Here is a 15,437-nt window from a genome sequence, read left to right as displayed (position 1 = left end):
ACATTTTAAACATTCAAAGTAGAAAATGTGTTACCTCTCCAGGACAGAAAGTAATGCAGTGGTAACTTCCTAGGGGAATCCTTTGCTGTGTACATAATCATCCTTCATGCTGCATATTATTTATTGCATCCAAGACATAGAGATCCAATACAGCAACCCAAGTTTTAATTCAGAAACCTCAATTTCATTCAATGGTGTGTACTACAGTAAGCAAATTCAGTGATCTCAAGACAAGGATTGAGTAAACCGGTTCTGAGGTTAGTTAATGAGAACTAACCAAGATAGATTTCATCAATAAAAGAAGCACATCCTTCCGGATGTAGCAATTTTATATCATGTTTATACATCACTTTCCACCACTACCAATGTTTAAGGCTAAAATAGTTAGACATTTTGTACCCACTGGCTTAACAAGCACTATCAATTCTGCTTGAGGTGCAGAAATTTTCACAGTGAGCTTCAGTAAGCATTGTCACTGTTCTGCTGAGCCAACATTCATCATGCAACGTGATTAAATCTACAATCAGACTTTATAATAGAAACAGGGCATTTATATTATCAGGAAACTCGTGTATTGGACTTTGAGAGTAAGTGGCTCAGCACGGTTGAATTGCTATGTAGCAGCAGGAAACTGTTATCAGCATTGGACAAACTTTAGGAGATTATCCATTTTCATATAGAAATCACCTTGAGCACTTGGGGGTTTCAGTAACTTTAATATACTTGATGCTATTTGATATAAAACAGCATGCAGAGAAACCTGATGAATTCTGAAGACAAGCTTTCAGCTGATACCACTTTACAATTGAGTTCAGTGAAGATCAGCCCCTAAAGGACATGCTTGATGGAACTTAGATCTGAGGGAGATGACCCTCAAACCCAATTAAGTTAAAAACATAATTAAAGAGTGAGCAGTCAGATTTGTTCTTTTTTTCTTGCATGACTGTTTCTGTGATAGCTAATTGTTCCAGGATCAGAAAATGATCACATTGGATGCTGTACGTGCAGAACTTGTTTTTCCCTTTTAAAATCAGCGTAGGTGATAATATCTTGTGGATAGATTCTGCTATGAAATTTGCACTTGGGTTTTCATGAATGGAAATGGAAAACCGAGGTCAGTTCCTAATCATTTGGCTTTGTTCCATAATAACTTGCACAGCCTGAATACAATGCTTGTTGAAGGTAATCGATGTGTTCTATCTATGCCATTATTTTATTGTAGAATACAAAGATGATCTGTTGGGAACCATGTTGCAAGCAAATGGTGAATAAGATTAAAACACGGGATGGCAGGAGTCAGAGCCCAAAAGATATAGTACCATCCATTCTCTTACTTCTCTTAACCAATTCATAGGAGAGGATCCTGGGGAAAAGACAAACTGAATTCACTTGAAGTCATAACAGCTTACTTGTAAAGGATTTTAAAATTAAGTTGGCCACATTAAATTAGGCCAAGTATTACATACTGTATATTCTTCCTTGCTGTAGCCTTTAGTCAAGTTTCACATTGAAAGCAAGTGAATTAAGGTTGATACCTGTGTTCAGTTTAGATTTGCATTACAGTTTTAAGGCTGATACCTGTATCAGTTTTAGTTTGTGCTGCAGTTTTGAAGCTATTTTGTCACAATGTTCAGAAACAATGAGAAGCAACAGATAGTCTGTTAGAGTCTAGTAGAGTTAAAATTTGAGAACCAACAGCAGCAATACAATTCAGACAAAGTAATAGTCTTATTCTAATCCAACTTCAATTGAGTCCAAATCTATATCAGTAGCCAAGTTACAAGACAAGGCCAAAAACATCCAGGTTGTTTTTGGAAAGGAGTGGACTTGAAACAAAATATAAAGCATGCAAGATGTGGCTGTCACAGCAAACTGTACTCCATTTAGTCACCAAACAGAGAAAACTCCCAGTTTTCTCCCACAGATACCCAGTGATCCATTGGCCCTGCATTCTGGAATCATGTTACTCAAAGCAGAAACCTATTCCCAAATGGATAATCCTGCATTCTATTTTTTCCCTGGGTCTTCACAGTGTTATTATAGATAGGACCTTGATTCAGAGTATAAAAGAAGAAATACAGAATTTTACTTATGAAGTGAATGAAGAATTAGCTGTCGTGATCTACTCTAATAAGTGCTACATCTCAGCTTTCTTGGATGGAACATTCATAGTTCTGGAACATAACAGCAGATAAGAGTTAAAAATTATTGTTTCCCCCTTTAACTAAAACCATGCTACTCAATCCTATTTGGAAGTCAGACAAGAGACACAAACGTATCTAGCAAGAAGGCTGGAGAAGAAAACAATAGCTTGGATATAGAGTGTATTTATAGTGATCTGTTTTCTTTTCTGTTACCATTTGGTTCATTCAGGACTTGAGTTCCTGATGACTCATTTGGGAATATATTAGAGTTAATGAAGGAAAGATAAAACGGTGCCATTATAAGTTAATATAAATAGAGAAGAGGTGGGAGCTTTGCTCTATCACTGGGTTTATCCAAAAAGACAGAGCTGTTACTTGTAGACATCATCTGACTTGATCAAATGATAAAACAAAACAGTATGTTATTTCTTTAAATAAACAGTTTACCTTTTTCTGTGGTTCCATTCATGTGCTCAAAATGTTCTGCTGTTCCTGACACACCCTTTAATTCTGTTATATGGATGAAGAAGTTACAGCTATCTGAGGATTCTTCTTGCTAGTCAGCAGGGATAATAGATACTGGTTTCCTGAAATATATTTTTACCTTGAACTGGGTCCAACTTAGGTCAAATTAAAATTGACAAAGCAAAACAGAACAGAAATTTAGAGCTGATGAATATCTCTAATAAGTGGAAATATTATTTAAAATGCAATGAATTTTGAATACTTCAGGATTCTACAGCAGACTGATAAAACTATACACTACATTTGATTTTAAATCACATGCTTGTGTAAATCTTTATTGTACCTCTATTGTACAATTTTGGAATAAAGCTGAATTAAAATTCTTATTTGGTGCCTTCAAATTAGCAAATAGTGTTAATCTCTACAGTTTTTTTGCCAATATTTTTCAGAAATGGAACTGACTGGCTCAGGGTCAACCAGCTGGCTTCATGCCTAAAACAGGACTAGAACTCATGGTGTCCCTGTATCTGTACTGATGCTTTAACCACTACACCAAACCAGTTCTTGAAATAAAATTATCAATTATAATAATACCTATGGAAATTCAAGGCTTGACCCTTCAAATACCAGTCATAATAGTCTCCATTATATTGTTTTTATCTTTTCCTTGTACCCCATGATACTATGTAAGTCAATGAACCTCAAGTGACCGTAAATTCCATACTTTATCTTGAAATGAAGATTGTTCAGTTTATCTTAAAGCATAACAAATAATCACATTAAAATAAAATCCCATCCTTGGGTGCACTGTCCAAAGGTCTCTCTCGTTCCTTCTTCTTAGAATACTTTGCCCGTTGGTAGAACACAATGATGATAACAGTTGTAGCATTGAGGGCAATTATAAGAAGCATAATCCAGTATGAATATCCATAGGAGTTGCTTTGTTCAAAGCTTGTGAAAGCTATGCAATGTGTGATGGCCAGCTCAGCGGACAGTTTGTTTACTTCTACATTCACTGCAAACAATATTAGGTTTAAGAGACAGCAGATACCTAAAAGGAAAAAGAAAAGATTGCTGATGTTGTGCATTTCTCTGTTGTGTTTAGTTCCTTAAATATAAAACATGCCGAGTCAGTCGATTGCTTCCAGAATGGATTGAAATACATAGAAAGGGTCATCCACATGGAGTTATATTTCTGCATACAAAATATTATAAAACAGCATTCTATATCTCACATGTGTTGGGTGATAATTCTCCCCACCCCGACACTGTGATGATTTTGAATAATGGTTTTTGTAGTTGACGTTGAAAGGCCTGGGTTGTGGTAGGATTTTGCATAGGTTCTACTTGGTGTTTATATATTTGATAATACAGTTTTCTCTTTTGCACAAATTATTTTGGTCCTGTTTTAAAAAGCAGGAATCTCTTGGGACAAATTCAGTATCAGAAGTTGGGTTATTTTAGTAGCAGGATCATAAGGAGAGCAAAGTACATCAAAGAAAACCTGATGTAAGTCTAATAGAAGACTGAAGGATTGTAGCTCCAGGGAAATGACTGAATGAGTTCATTTTACAGTATAACATTTCACTATTTTTTATGTATATAAAAACAGTTTTTGTCTGCAAGTGTATTTCTATTTTTCCCCTCTAAGCAATGTTTTCTCTATTGCAATTATACTCTTCAGGCTGCTCACCTAAGAACTAAAGAAACCTCATGGTTTTTTTTCTTATTGGTTCAAAGAGCCAAAGTAGACATGATATGAAAGATTAATGATAAGATCCCCTAACATTTTTAACTTTTAAGGAACTTTGGGCTCAGGTCTTTATAAGATCAGCAGTGTGGGTGAATGGCATTTTGTCTGTGTCATTTCCAGGATCTGGGTGATGGAAGGAGCCAGTAGACCTTTTGTTATACATACATATATATGTATAAAACATATACTATATATATAGCAAAGTTACCAGTAGATTTTAGAGAGAATAAGGATAGGAAATACACAGAGCAAGAAAAGACTTAATTCCCCTCTTCTTCCCCTTCACTCTTCCTCCTCCTCTTTTTTCTCTTCCTATTCCTCCTTCTCTTCCTTCTGCATTCCAACAGTCTTGCATTTAATTTATTTAATTATTGTTTTTCCCCTAGGTAGGATTTAAAATCCAGAAATAAGAATCCAAAGAACAATGAAAACTCATCTGTTTCTTGTGAGGAGTAAAAGATACAAGAAAGTTGTGTCACCACCCCTCAAGTTTAAGACACCATAAATCAGAGGAAGAACAAACCAACTGCAATGGTTATGTCAGATACACAGATTTCTGAAATTACTCATGTCCTGTCCATGCTGGCTTGACTATAAACTGACATTAAAAATAAAGATCCTTTCCTGGCTGGAGGCACTTCGGCAAATGCTTGAACATATGGTTAAATTAAATTTATATTTATAAGATTAAAGCATCAAAGGTAGAAGGGTTTCTCCCCTGCCCTCAGATAGCTTGTAGGGTCTTGGAGGTGGGCTATTTGAAAGCTGAGTATTTGAAAGATGTCTAGCTCAGTGGATGGGAAAATTTGTGAAATTTGCTCTGTTTGAAAAATAAATAAACAGCGCAAGTGGCAAAAGTGGTTGCTTGGAAAGAAAAACAGGAATTTTTAATTAAAAAAACCCCTCTTTTGGCAGGTTTCAAAGCAGCACATTTTGGATTACAAGGTGAAAGCAATACTGAGTGAGGTATTGTAACAGCCTCAGTAAAAAAAAAAGTCTAAAAGGTACTAAAGGTAACATTAAGCATCAGAGGTGGTCCTTTCTCTGCAAAGTAGGAAGTAAAGCAAAATAAAAGGGCTCTAACCCAAATAGAAAGAAACACCTGAGCCGTAATGGGGAGGGAAAGTGTATTTTCTGAGGATTGTTTTCAGAGAGAGCAGAGGCTCACTAGAAGATTCTCCTGAAAGAGTTGTCAGCCAATTCAGATGAAGTGGAAAGAGGCAAGTTCAAAACTGTTTTAAGAATGTCTTTGCTATCCCAAAAACATTTGCCCCACAACTTTAAGTCTACTTGCAATTATTAGAATTAGAACTGATCTATGCAGAATATCAATGTATATTTTTTATGAATCTCTACTGCTATATTAAACATTAAAGCTGTGAGAGAAGTCATACAAATGTAGAACAGAAATTCTAGATATTGACTATGTTGGGGGTCCCCAACTCCTGGTCCATGGATCAGCACCAGCCCATGGCATGCCAGAAACTGGGCCATGCAAACAAGCAAAGCCCCATCTGCGGGATGCAGGCAGCACACAAAACCACACTTCCTCCAGACCACGGAAAAACCTCTCTCTATGGAACCGGTCCCTGGTGACCCCCCCCCCTCCAAAAAAAAGGTTGAGGATTGCTGGACTATGTCATGAATTGTTTTAAAACAAAATACAGTGTTTTATGTAAAACATGAACAAAAATGGAAAGACATTTTGATACCTATCACAGAAGAATGGATGCAGAAGTTGATGGAGTTGGCTGAAATGTCAAAAGTGACTACTCTGATTAAAGAAAAAAACATAAGTACTCTTGTTTCCACATGGAAACCACTTCTGAAGTTCATGCTTGATGTAGAAAAGAATGTAATTCTGACTTTGGGTTTTACAGATTAGATTGATAGATCTTTATAGAAATAACTTGTTTTTATTATTATTGAAAAACAAAAAGCTGTGATTTGATCGTAATGCCCTTTTCTACTGCAACAGACAGAGTCAGAAGTCAATGCTTCTTTTTCTTTTCTTTTCCCTACCTTTTCTCACTTCTATCTCCCTTCCCCTTCCCTTTCACTCTTTTATTTACTTTTGTATTTTATAATACTTTATAACCTAATAAAATGTTTGATAGTAAAACAATATTCTTTCTCTCTTCACACACAGAACAATTTATATGCATATCTCTCTGTTCTTAGTTTTACTTATGATATAAAATATTTCTGAGTCTCAGTTTATATGTATGTGCGTGTTTGTATATGTCTGTATGTACACATTTTAAAAACTAACCAACATATTAAAAAGATCTAAGAACAAGTCAAGATTCCAATAGTTACTTAACTGCAGATGGCCATGAGTAAATATGGTAATACTTTTTAAAAGTATCCAAAATTTCCTGTACATATGGGATTTATCTTTTTTAAAGATATGGGATTTATCTTTATTTATCTTTTTTAAACAAAAATACTATGACAAATGTAGGTTAGTTTATCAAAAGACAATGCATTTTCATGATATTTTGGATAAAAATTCAGTGGTTGGTTCATCCATGGATGGGCCTATCTGCAAGCACCATATATACTTTTGGTACTTTTTTCCAAATTGAATCAAAAGTAACTCTTCTGGTATATCCTGATACTCCCATCTTTTGTATGTTTGCTTTTCTGTTACTGTAATTTTTCATTAGAAGGACTTAGTGATGGAGCCTCTGGATTTAAGCCTTGATGTAACCATCATAAACTGAACAGTTAGTGTAATATTATTCTTTGAGCTGCTTTATTAAATAATGATAGTAAATTTATATTTGGACTGTGATTAATAATTATTACTCCTATATTATTAATGTATATAATGACTTATAAACAGTATATATGACCATGAGACATACTCTTTCTTTTACCCCATTTTACAGATTTAAATGGACCTTTTCCAGCAATTTTGTATAGGCACATAATGCTATCTTTGGATCATTTTTAAGACAGTTTCCATAATGTTTGCTGCTATTGAATGTAATTTGGATTATATTATAAATAATAAAGTAATTCCAGAAGATAATTTAAGATGTAAATTGGCATATATGAACCTTGATTACTAATGAATAAAATGAGTCTTTTGTTAGAAATATAATCCATAAAATGTTATCATTATGACTGCTTGCAGAATTAGTATCCTTAAGATCTAAACATAAAGCATTTAACATTAATTATTATGTTTAATTTTTACTAATTATTTTGGAGTATATAACTTGTTTTTATTTTATATTGGCTACTAATCTGTAATTAAAGATGAGGAACATTTGTAAGTATCAAAGTTAGTAAATTAAATTAACCAGAGATTATTTTTAATGTAATTGCTTAATGTGTTTTAAACATGTTTGTACTTCCAGTTAATCAATTTAGAATTTTATGTAGAATTTAATTGAATATTGATAAATATCAAGATGGTTGCCTTTGTTTTTTTACAATTCTGAATTGCAATTGTTTGGTTGTCTCAGTGTAAGTATATTAGATTATCAATTATTTGAAAAGATATCTGTTCAGATGTATATTACTTACAAGACATAGAATTCCAAGTATAAACTCCAGTAGGCCCCAGAAATGTTTGGTATGGGTTGCTGATGGCATTATAACAGGTAAATCCAGAACTAAGGAAGGAACTGAGCATAGTAACAACCAGCAGAAATATAATTACACCATGGAAAATCTTCAAAGTATTATCTTGTAGAGTACCTGCAACTAAAACATAATTATTCATAATTAGTATCACAAGATACAGAGATAATATAAGCGATATCGATATAGACATATTTCACAAGAACCTGTTACCACCTTTCCTGACCGGCAAAACATTTAAAGATATTAGTTTCCATCAACTGCAGCTCAATTCATTAGAGGCCCACAGTGGGTGGGTGGAAAAATAGCTACCAGACTTCTGATTTTATTTTTATTTATTTATTGTGTATATTAACATCATTCTCTCTACAACAGCGACCTCCAACTTTTGGGCACCAGGTACTGGTTCCATGGAGAGAGATTTTCCATGGACCAGTGTGGGTGTGGTTTTGCATGCCCTCTGCATCCTGCGGGTGGGGCTTTCCTTGTTTGCATGGCCTGGTTGCTGGCATGCCATGGCCCAGTAGTGGTCCATGGACTGGGGGTTGGGGACTCTGCTCTACAATGTCCACATGAATGAACTGATAAAGGTAATTTAAAAAGTAAAAATGTAGAATTAAATAAGAAATTGATGATAATGGTAGCTCCTTTCAAATATGACCATGAATGTTGAATTCTCTGTTCCCAACTGGATATTGTCCGGATAAAATAGAAGCTGACACACTGATTAAATTAGGAAGGACTGTTCTAGCTTTATAAAAACATTTACAGACTATTGTGCATGGAAGCTTATGAACAAGAGTTGGAATTTGCAGATGGACTTTCCTCCATATAGTCATAGATACTGCTAATTGTTTGGACAGAGCACATCTGTGCAGAATTAAATGCATATAGCTTTGTATGCTATGCTAGTGATGGTGCTTCATTTTATAAAAATTCTGATCACATCAAAAAAATGTGTAGTGTATATGTATATACATGTACAATTCATTCAGTTCATTAATCTCTATTGAGATCATTGAGAATGTGGCTAGTCCCTGCCATGCATTCATTATTCTTGGATCTGAATATGATTAGGACTTGTAGAAATTTAGAATCATTCTCAGCAGTGTTAGGAACCTTCCTCTCTTCCTCTCTTTTATTACTCACTGTATTTTCAAAAAACCCTGAGAAAAATATTTGATTTGATTTCTTAATCTTTCCAATTTCTTGAATGTAGTAGTAGTAGAAACTGCTCCTTGTTTATCTTATTAGAATTGCTTTATACTTCTTGTATGTTCTGATGTTTGTGAGCTTATTTTATAGGTACAAGATGCTGTTATACATCTTTCCTCTAATATGCAAGCTCTCTGGCTGTCTCTTTTTCCTGATTTTTTAAAAATCCTGTGGGAGTAGTTAACCTCATGATAATTTCCCCTGGAATTTATCTGTAAAGTAGAACAGCAATGAAGCTGCAATCTTCCGGAGAAATTATTGCATGATGAAAGGGATATCATTTAGTTTCACCCATCTCATAATATCAAAGTAAGCTTAAGAACAAGCCATGTGCTTCCCATTAAAATTTTACTAGTATATTTTTCTTTTCTGGAAAAAAAATAGAAGCTATTTGTTTTTTGACAAACAAAAAGAAATTAGAATATTTTGGCACAGCACTAACAATGTAGATGTAGTGGTTTAATATTTCAACGACATGATTGCATTTTATCCCACAATTCTTTGCCAAAATCTTGTGTTTTAAAAAATAGAAGAGATAAAAATATATTATCGTATGCATGTTTAAAATAAAAACAGAAGGCATGACTATTTCTGCTCACATAAATCCATTCAAACATAATACAGCAAAATACTTATGCATTTTCTTAAATTGTCTATTGTTCACATTATGACACATCAAGTTCATCCTGAGAGTAGGCCATCTGTAGGGGTGCACAGAAATGTCTGTAAAGGGAGTTGGTTTCTTTATAAGAATGGCAAATATTTATGCCTGTTTAGAAGTGGCTAAATGTTGGCAACATATTTTAAATCAAACCTAAACTGAACAAAATTGTTAATCTCCTTTGATGTATGGTTAAACATTTCAAACATAATGGGTTGGGGATTTATTTAAGAATAAAGAACATTTTTAATATTGGGAGGTGAGGAATAACTTACGAAAAGCAGCATCTCATTCTAAGATTCTTCTGGAAAGCCCAAGAAAGCCTACAGTCATTTATTACACAACATAAATCACAAATGGCAGCCTAATAAGTGTCTGCAAGTTTAATTGTGTGTCGTGGTTTGCACATTTAGAATGCAAAATGTAAGAGAAGAGATCAAATTTATTGTTTAGTCAAGGAAGGCTCATGAGAAATCTGGAGGATAATATCAGATGCCTTACTTGTGGTAAGGCTACTAATTAACTGACCTTTTAATATTCAAGCAAATTGCTCTTGCCAACAAATTTCAAGCTACCCAAGAAATGCTATGCACAATAGCCTCTGTATAATTCATACTGCAGGGCTTTGCATATTTAGTTCTCTTGCTAGGTTCCACCAAGAACGGCAGAAGATATATATTTAGTTGTGTTATGGTACATAATAAAATACATTTTGTATTCTCACAAAATATAAAAAATAATGTATGTTCTGATGTAAGAATTATTCTTATTTATTACGTTCAGCATAGCCATCCACTCCAGTGTGACGTTCAATAAGGAGAAGCAGCTTAATTTAATCTAATACACAGCTTTTAGTAATGGTATTCATATATTCTGTATTGAGAAGTGGAAGGAGGGCTGTCAGCCCTTTGAGGTAGTCCAGAGAAGCAACCAAAACCATGAGAACTAGCACTACCTCTGTTGCAAATTACAATAATAGAATCTTACAAGTTTGAAAGCACTCCTCCCCTCCCTTGCTTTTATTTTCCAGAGAACTAGGAAGGGTTCCTTCTAAGATGCTTTATCCAGCCCCATTCCTTTTGTGGGCTGAGATATTTCTTGTATGGCTATTGTTTGGGCTATGGTACCTCTTCCTAAGGTTATTCTCACAGCCCATTATGGTGGGACTGTAATGACCTTTCTCCTATTGTCTTTTCTTTTCAAAACTGTTAGATTTGAGTTTTGAGGTTCTACTTAGCTATTATCACGGATAATGTGATTGGTGTCAGGGTTCCAGCAGTTACTCCAATTGAATCACCACACTGACTGCTTTTGAGAATGACTGTGGTGGGACCTAGGTAGTAGGGGGGTCTTCCTAATGCAACTAGATCTTACCTTTCATTGATATGAACAATAAATGATATCATCTGTATCACTTCTAACAGTTGGAATTGGTGTATATTGTACTACAGTTATTTCCTTCCTTCCTCATGAGTTGGTTCCATTTGGTGGTAAGACAGAGTAGACGTGGTTTTGGATTTAGCTAGGGCAGTGATATTCATTCTTTAGTTATGGTTAGATTTGCATACCACTGGACTGAACTTGTTTGCCTGCATAACATCACTACAGTACTATTTCAGTTGTACGGTTGATACTGATGTGGAGATAGGGTTTCTTTGTTATTCTAGCTTAGTTTTACTGCTTAACTCTTTTTAGCTATTGCAATAATAAAATAAAATAATATTCGAGCCATATCAGTTAACAGTGATCCCTTTTCTCATTTTAAAAAAACTATTGGATTATCCGATTTTATTTTGAATTTTACACAGGTGATTCTTGCCTGTGGCCCATCACAATTTCATTTGCATATTATTTAGGAAATATATAAATAGGAATGCTCAATTTGTTCTACAGTGTAAATAATAAGACCAAAATAATACAGAACAACCTCTCTAAATGTAACAGTTAAAATCAAAGTACATTTGGTTGGATTCTACCATTGCAGCATCACAAGTAGCAATAGCACTTAGACTTATATACCACTTCACAGTGCTTTACAGCTCTCTCTAAGCGGTTTACAGGCAGCATATTTCCCCAACGGCTCCTCATTTTACCCACCCTGGAAGAAGGCTGAGTCAACTGCCAAATTGCAGGCAGCCGGCAGGCAGCCTAAAGTAGCCTGCAATACTCCATTCTAACCACTGTGCCACCATGGCTCACTACTAGTATATGAGTAGGAACACTGTATAGATTGATAAAAGACAGGTTTCTCTGAAAATACCCTAGAACTCCTGCATAGAACTGTCTTTCATACTGATGCTTGTTCAGCAACTAGTTTTTCTGTTTTTTGCATATATTTTGATATTTGCAACATCTTATTAAAAAACTAATAAAATAACAAGATAGCCAGAGGCAGATAAAAAAACAATTAAGGTAACCGTCACATGCATCTACAAATGGGCAGGACGTTGACATTGCTGCCTTTTTTTTTAACATTTCACTTCCATTGGTCAAAGACCAATTAGTTTAGTTTTACTAAACTAAATTAGGTTTTCAAAGTGATCAACCAACTGGAAATGAGCCTGATAAAACTTCAGTTTCTATTCAACACAACTGGGTTTCAGAAATATATTCTGAGTAATATGAGACAGTGTATGGCACTTTGATTAACAGCCATAAAAACTTTATCTTCTATAAACATGTATGATTTCCTTATAAAGTTATCTAGGTTGTCTAATTATTCAAGTAGTGCATTTATTCATCCAAAAATAATTATCAAAGTAAAATGACATTATTTATTTCACAAAACATTTTTTTTTTACTTCTCCTATCTATACTCATATTGTTTTACTTTTGAGTAATAGTTTCCTAGTCTCATATATTCCTTATCTGCTTCTCCTGCTGCTACTCCAATTGGATTTCTGGAAATATGGAACTATTTGATTAATCATTGATAGTGTCATCTTCAAAACAAATTTTTTTTAAACAATCCAAGCGATGCTATTGCTACATTGCATTTGACTAAATTCTAAAGATTAAATATATAAAGGTATTAGTGAAATGCACCTTTGTAATTGCCTGAAAATTTACAATAATGCACATTATGTACAAGACATTTATTCACATTATTATTTTTGCTATCATAATTGATATAGTTAGTAACATTACCAGGTTTTTAAACATGGCTTGTAAAAACTTTTTATAACTTATTTATTGTACAACAATTTCTTCCTGAGTGAAAGACTTTATAGTAACAGTAAATGTTTTACAGTACTGTATAAACCAGGGGTGTCCAACCTTGGCAACTTTAAGACTTGTGGACTTCAACTCCCAGAATTCCTCAGCCAGCAAAGCTGGCTGAGGAATTCTGGGAGTTGAAGTCCACAAGTCTTAAAGTTGCCAAGGTTGGACACCCCTGGTATAAACAATGAACATTTGGCCAAAAGTTTAACAAACCTAACTACTCCCAACAATAGGAGGGAGGGAGAGAGGGAGAGAGGGAGGGAGGGAGGCAGGGAGAGGGAGAGGGAAAGAGAAATTCTGATCAATGACCAGCTTTATTACCTTCATTTGTTATTTACCTTGAAAATTGGTGTGAGGTGAACTAATTCCAGGGGATACGTCTGAGCAAACTCCTTGGAAAAGTCCATATGTAATTATTAGCCTCATGTTGGAATTGGTAAGGTCACTTGACACCCAGTTTTTAGTTGCCAGCACAATGCAAACAATAACAAAAGAGCATAGGCTGGTGAAAAAAGCAGAGGCAAACATCAAGGTTTTTCGCCTGGATGGCATCGTGTTAGAAAGAGAAGAGGGTTTTCCTAGACTATAATAAGATTTCTCCACCGACACGGAATTCTGCAATTCTTTCAATGAGGATCCCAGTCTATGAAGGTTTTGCCACTCTTCCTAAAAATGAGAGCACATTGCCTACGCCACAAACTTTGTACTAACAGTAATGGTAATAAGGAAATAAAATAGCTGAACTTTGGTCTGCAGTAAAAAACATTACCATGGTGACAAGAAATATATCCAATTCATGACACGCTGAGACTTTTAAAACGAAGCCGCAAAGTTAAACTTTAGCTCCATATGGTGAATGATGAAACAATTATTTATTGAGTTATTCAGAATTCATGATATTTCTAAAATTTTGGGGGATGGGGCAGGTCATGGCTTTAAAAAAACACATGGCAAAGTAAGAATTACTTCATTTTGTAAGATCTGAATGGCATATACACTCCACCCTCTTTTAAGACGAAGTGGTTGTTTAGTAAAGTGGTTGCTAAATGAAAGCACGGTTGTGCTTACCACCTTACTTCAGTTTTCCTTGGTTTTTACAGGTCTGCAAAGATAATAAGTGCAAAGATTGGTTACAAAGTTAATTTTTCACCACTATTGTATCTGCAAATGGTCTGTACAAGACAGTCAATAAACAAGGACTTCCTGTATACCTTCCTGCAACCACTGAGTGCCAGTACTTAGATAGTTCCTAAAGATAATGTGTAGTACATAAAAATCTAACTTGTGATTTCACGTCAATTCCCAATAGAGAGTTTGAACCGTAGATTAACTATGATTATGGTTATCCATGTTTTAGGAGTCTCAATAAAGGACAAAACTGATCACATGGTGCTGTATGTTACTGTAGATACATAGTAGCCACACTTTCAATTATCATTAGAAATTGAACTATAAAAGTAGTGATACAAATATTTAAAAAATCATTGTTATATTAGGGAAATTCCTCAGTAAATACTCTTTAGGTTTCCTTGCATGTTGATTGCAAGGAATGCAGAATCCTTCTTATTTAAAATGAGATGCACAAAGAAATAGGAAGACTTAATGAATTTTACAATGTATACACGTAGAACATTAATAATGATAAAATTAATATACTCTAAACTGGTGTGAAGCTTCTAAAAAGGTATGATTTGGGAAAGATTCACTCAGATCATCATTTTTCCTGGATATTCAAATTGAAATTTTGAATTAATTTGAGACATAAAATAACATTCACAACAGTGTATGATAACATACATATTCTGAAACTTACATAAGCAGTATACTATATAACATGTCATTCTCAAAAAAGATTAAGTTTGCCAATGATCCAAGATAGCAAGACAGCAGTCTAGAAATTTAAGTGATAAAAAATATCTATTTTTTCTGTTTTAGTAAGTATAATCAGAGTGGCACAATGGCTCAGCAGTTAAAAGGCTGGGCTTGTCAGCTAGAAAACTGAGACTTCAGGTTCGAAACCCAAGTGCCACATGATGGAGTGAGCTCCCATTCTCACCCTAGCTCCTGCCAACCTAGCAGTTTGAAAGAATGTAAATGTGAGTAAATAAATAGGTACTTTGGTGGGAAAGATTACTGCATTCTATACTTTCATACTGGCCACATGATGATGGAAGCAGCTCACAGACAATGCAGGTCCCTCAACTAAGATCGGAGATGAATACCATCCCTCTGAGTCACTCACAACTGGACACGGGAAACCTTTATGCTTTAAGTATAATCAATTCCTCAGATACAGTGAGATTTACTTTCGAATACTAAGGTATAATATTGTACCATTCTAAAATATTCCGTATAATCACTAATAAAATATGAGATTATGGAT

General features: G+C 34.6%; 1 protein-coding gene across 1 annotated transcript; it reads right to left on the bottom strand.

Annotated features, from left to right (window-relative positions):
- Positions 1-3,321: 3,321 nt before the first annotated feature.
- CLRN3 (clarin 3) lies at positions 3,322-13,755 on the bottom strand. Its single transcript, XM_026670659.2, has 3 exons — positions 13,393-13,755; positions 7,900-8,079; positions 3,322-3,660 (listed from the first exon to the last, which is right to left on the bottom strand). The coding sequence occupies exons 1-3, from the start codon at positions 13,604-13,606 to the stop codon at positions 3,389-3,391; spliced, it is 666 nt and encodes a 221-aa protein (XP_026526444.2). The 5' UTR covers positions 13,607-13,755; the 3' UTR covers positions 3,322-3,388.
- Positions 13,756-15,437: the final 1,682 nt, after the last annotated feature.

This window comes from Notechis scutatus, chromosome 4 (assembly GCF_049901735.1).
Source record: "Notechis scutatus isolate UNSWTSFEM ecotype Mainland chromosome 4, rNotScu1.2, whole genome shotgun sequence".
Taxonomy (NCBI): Eukaryota; Metazoa; Chordata; class Lepidosauria; order Squamata; family Elapidae; genus Notechis; species Notechis scutatus.
The sequence above is the reverse complement of the archived record's forward strand: the minus strand, read 5'-3'. Positions and strand labels throughout refer to the sequence as shown.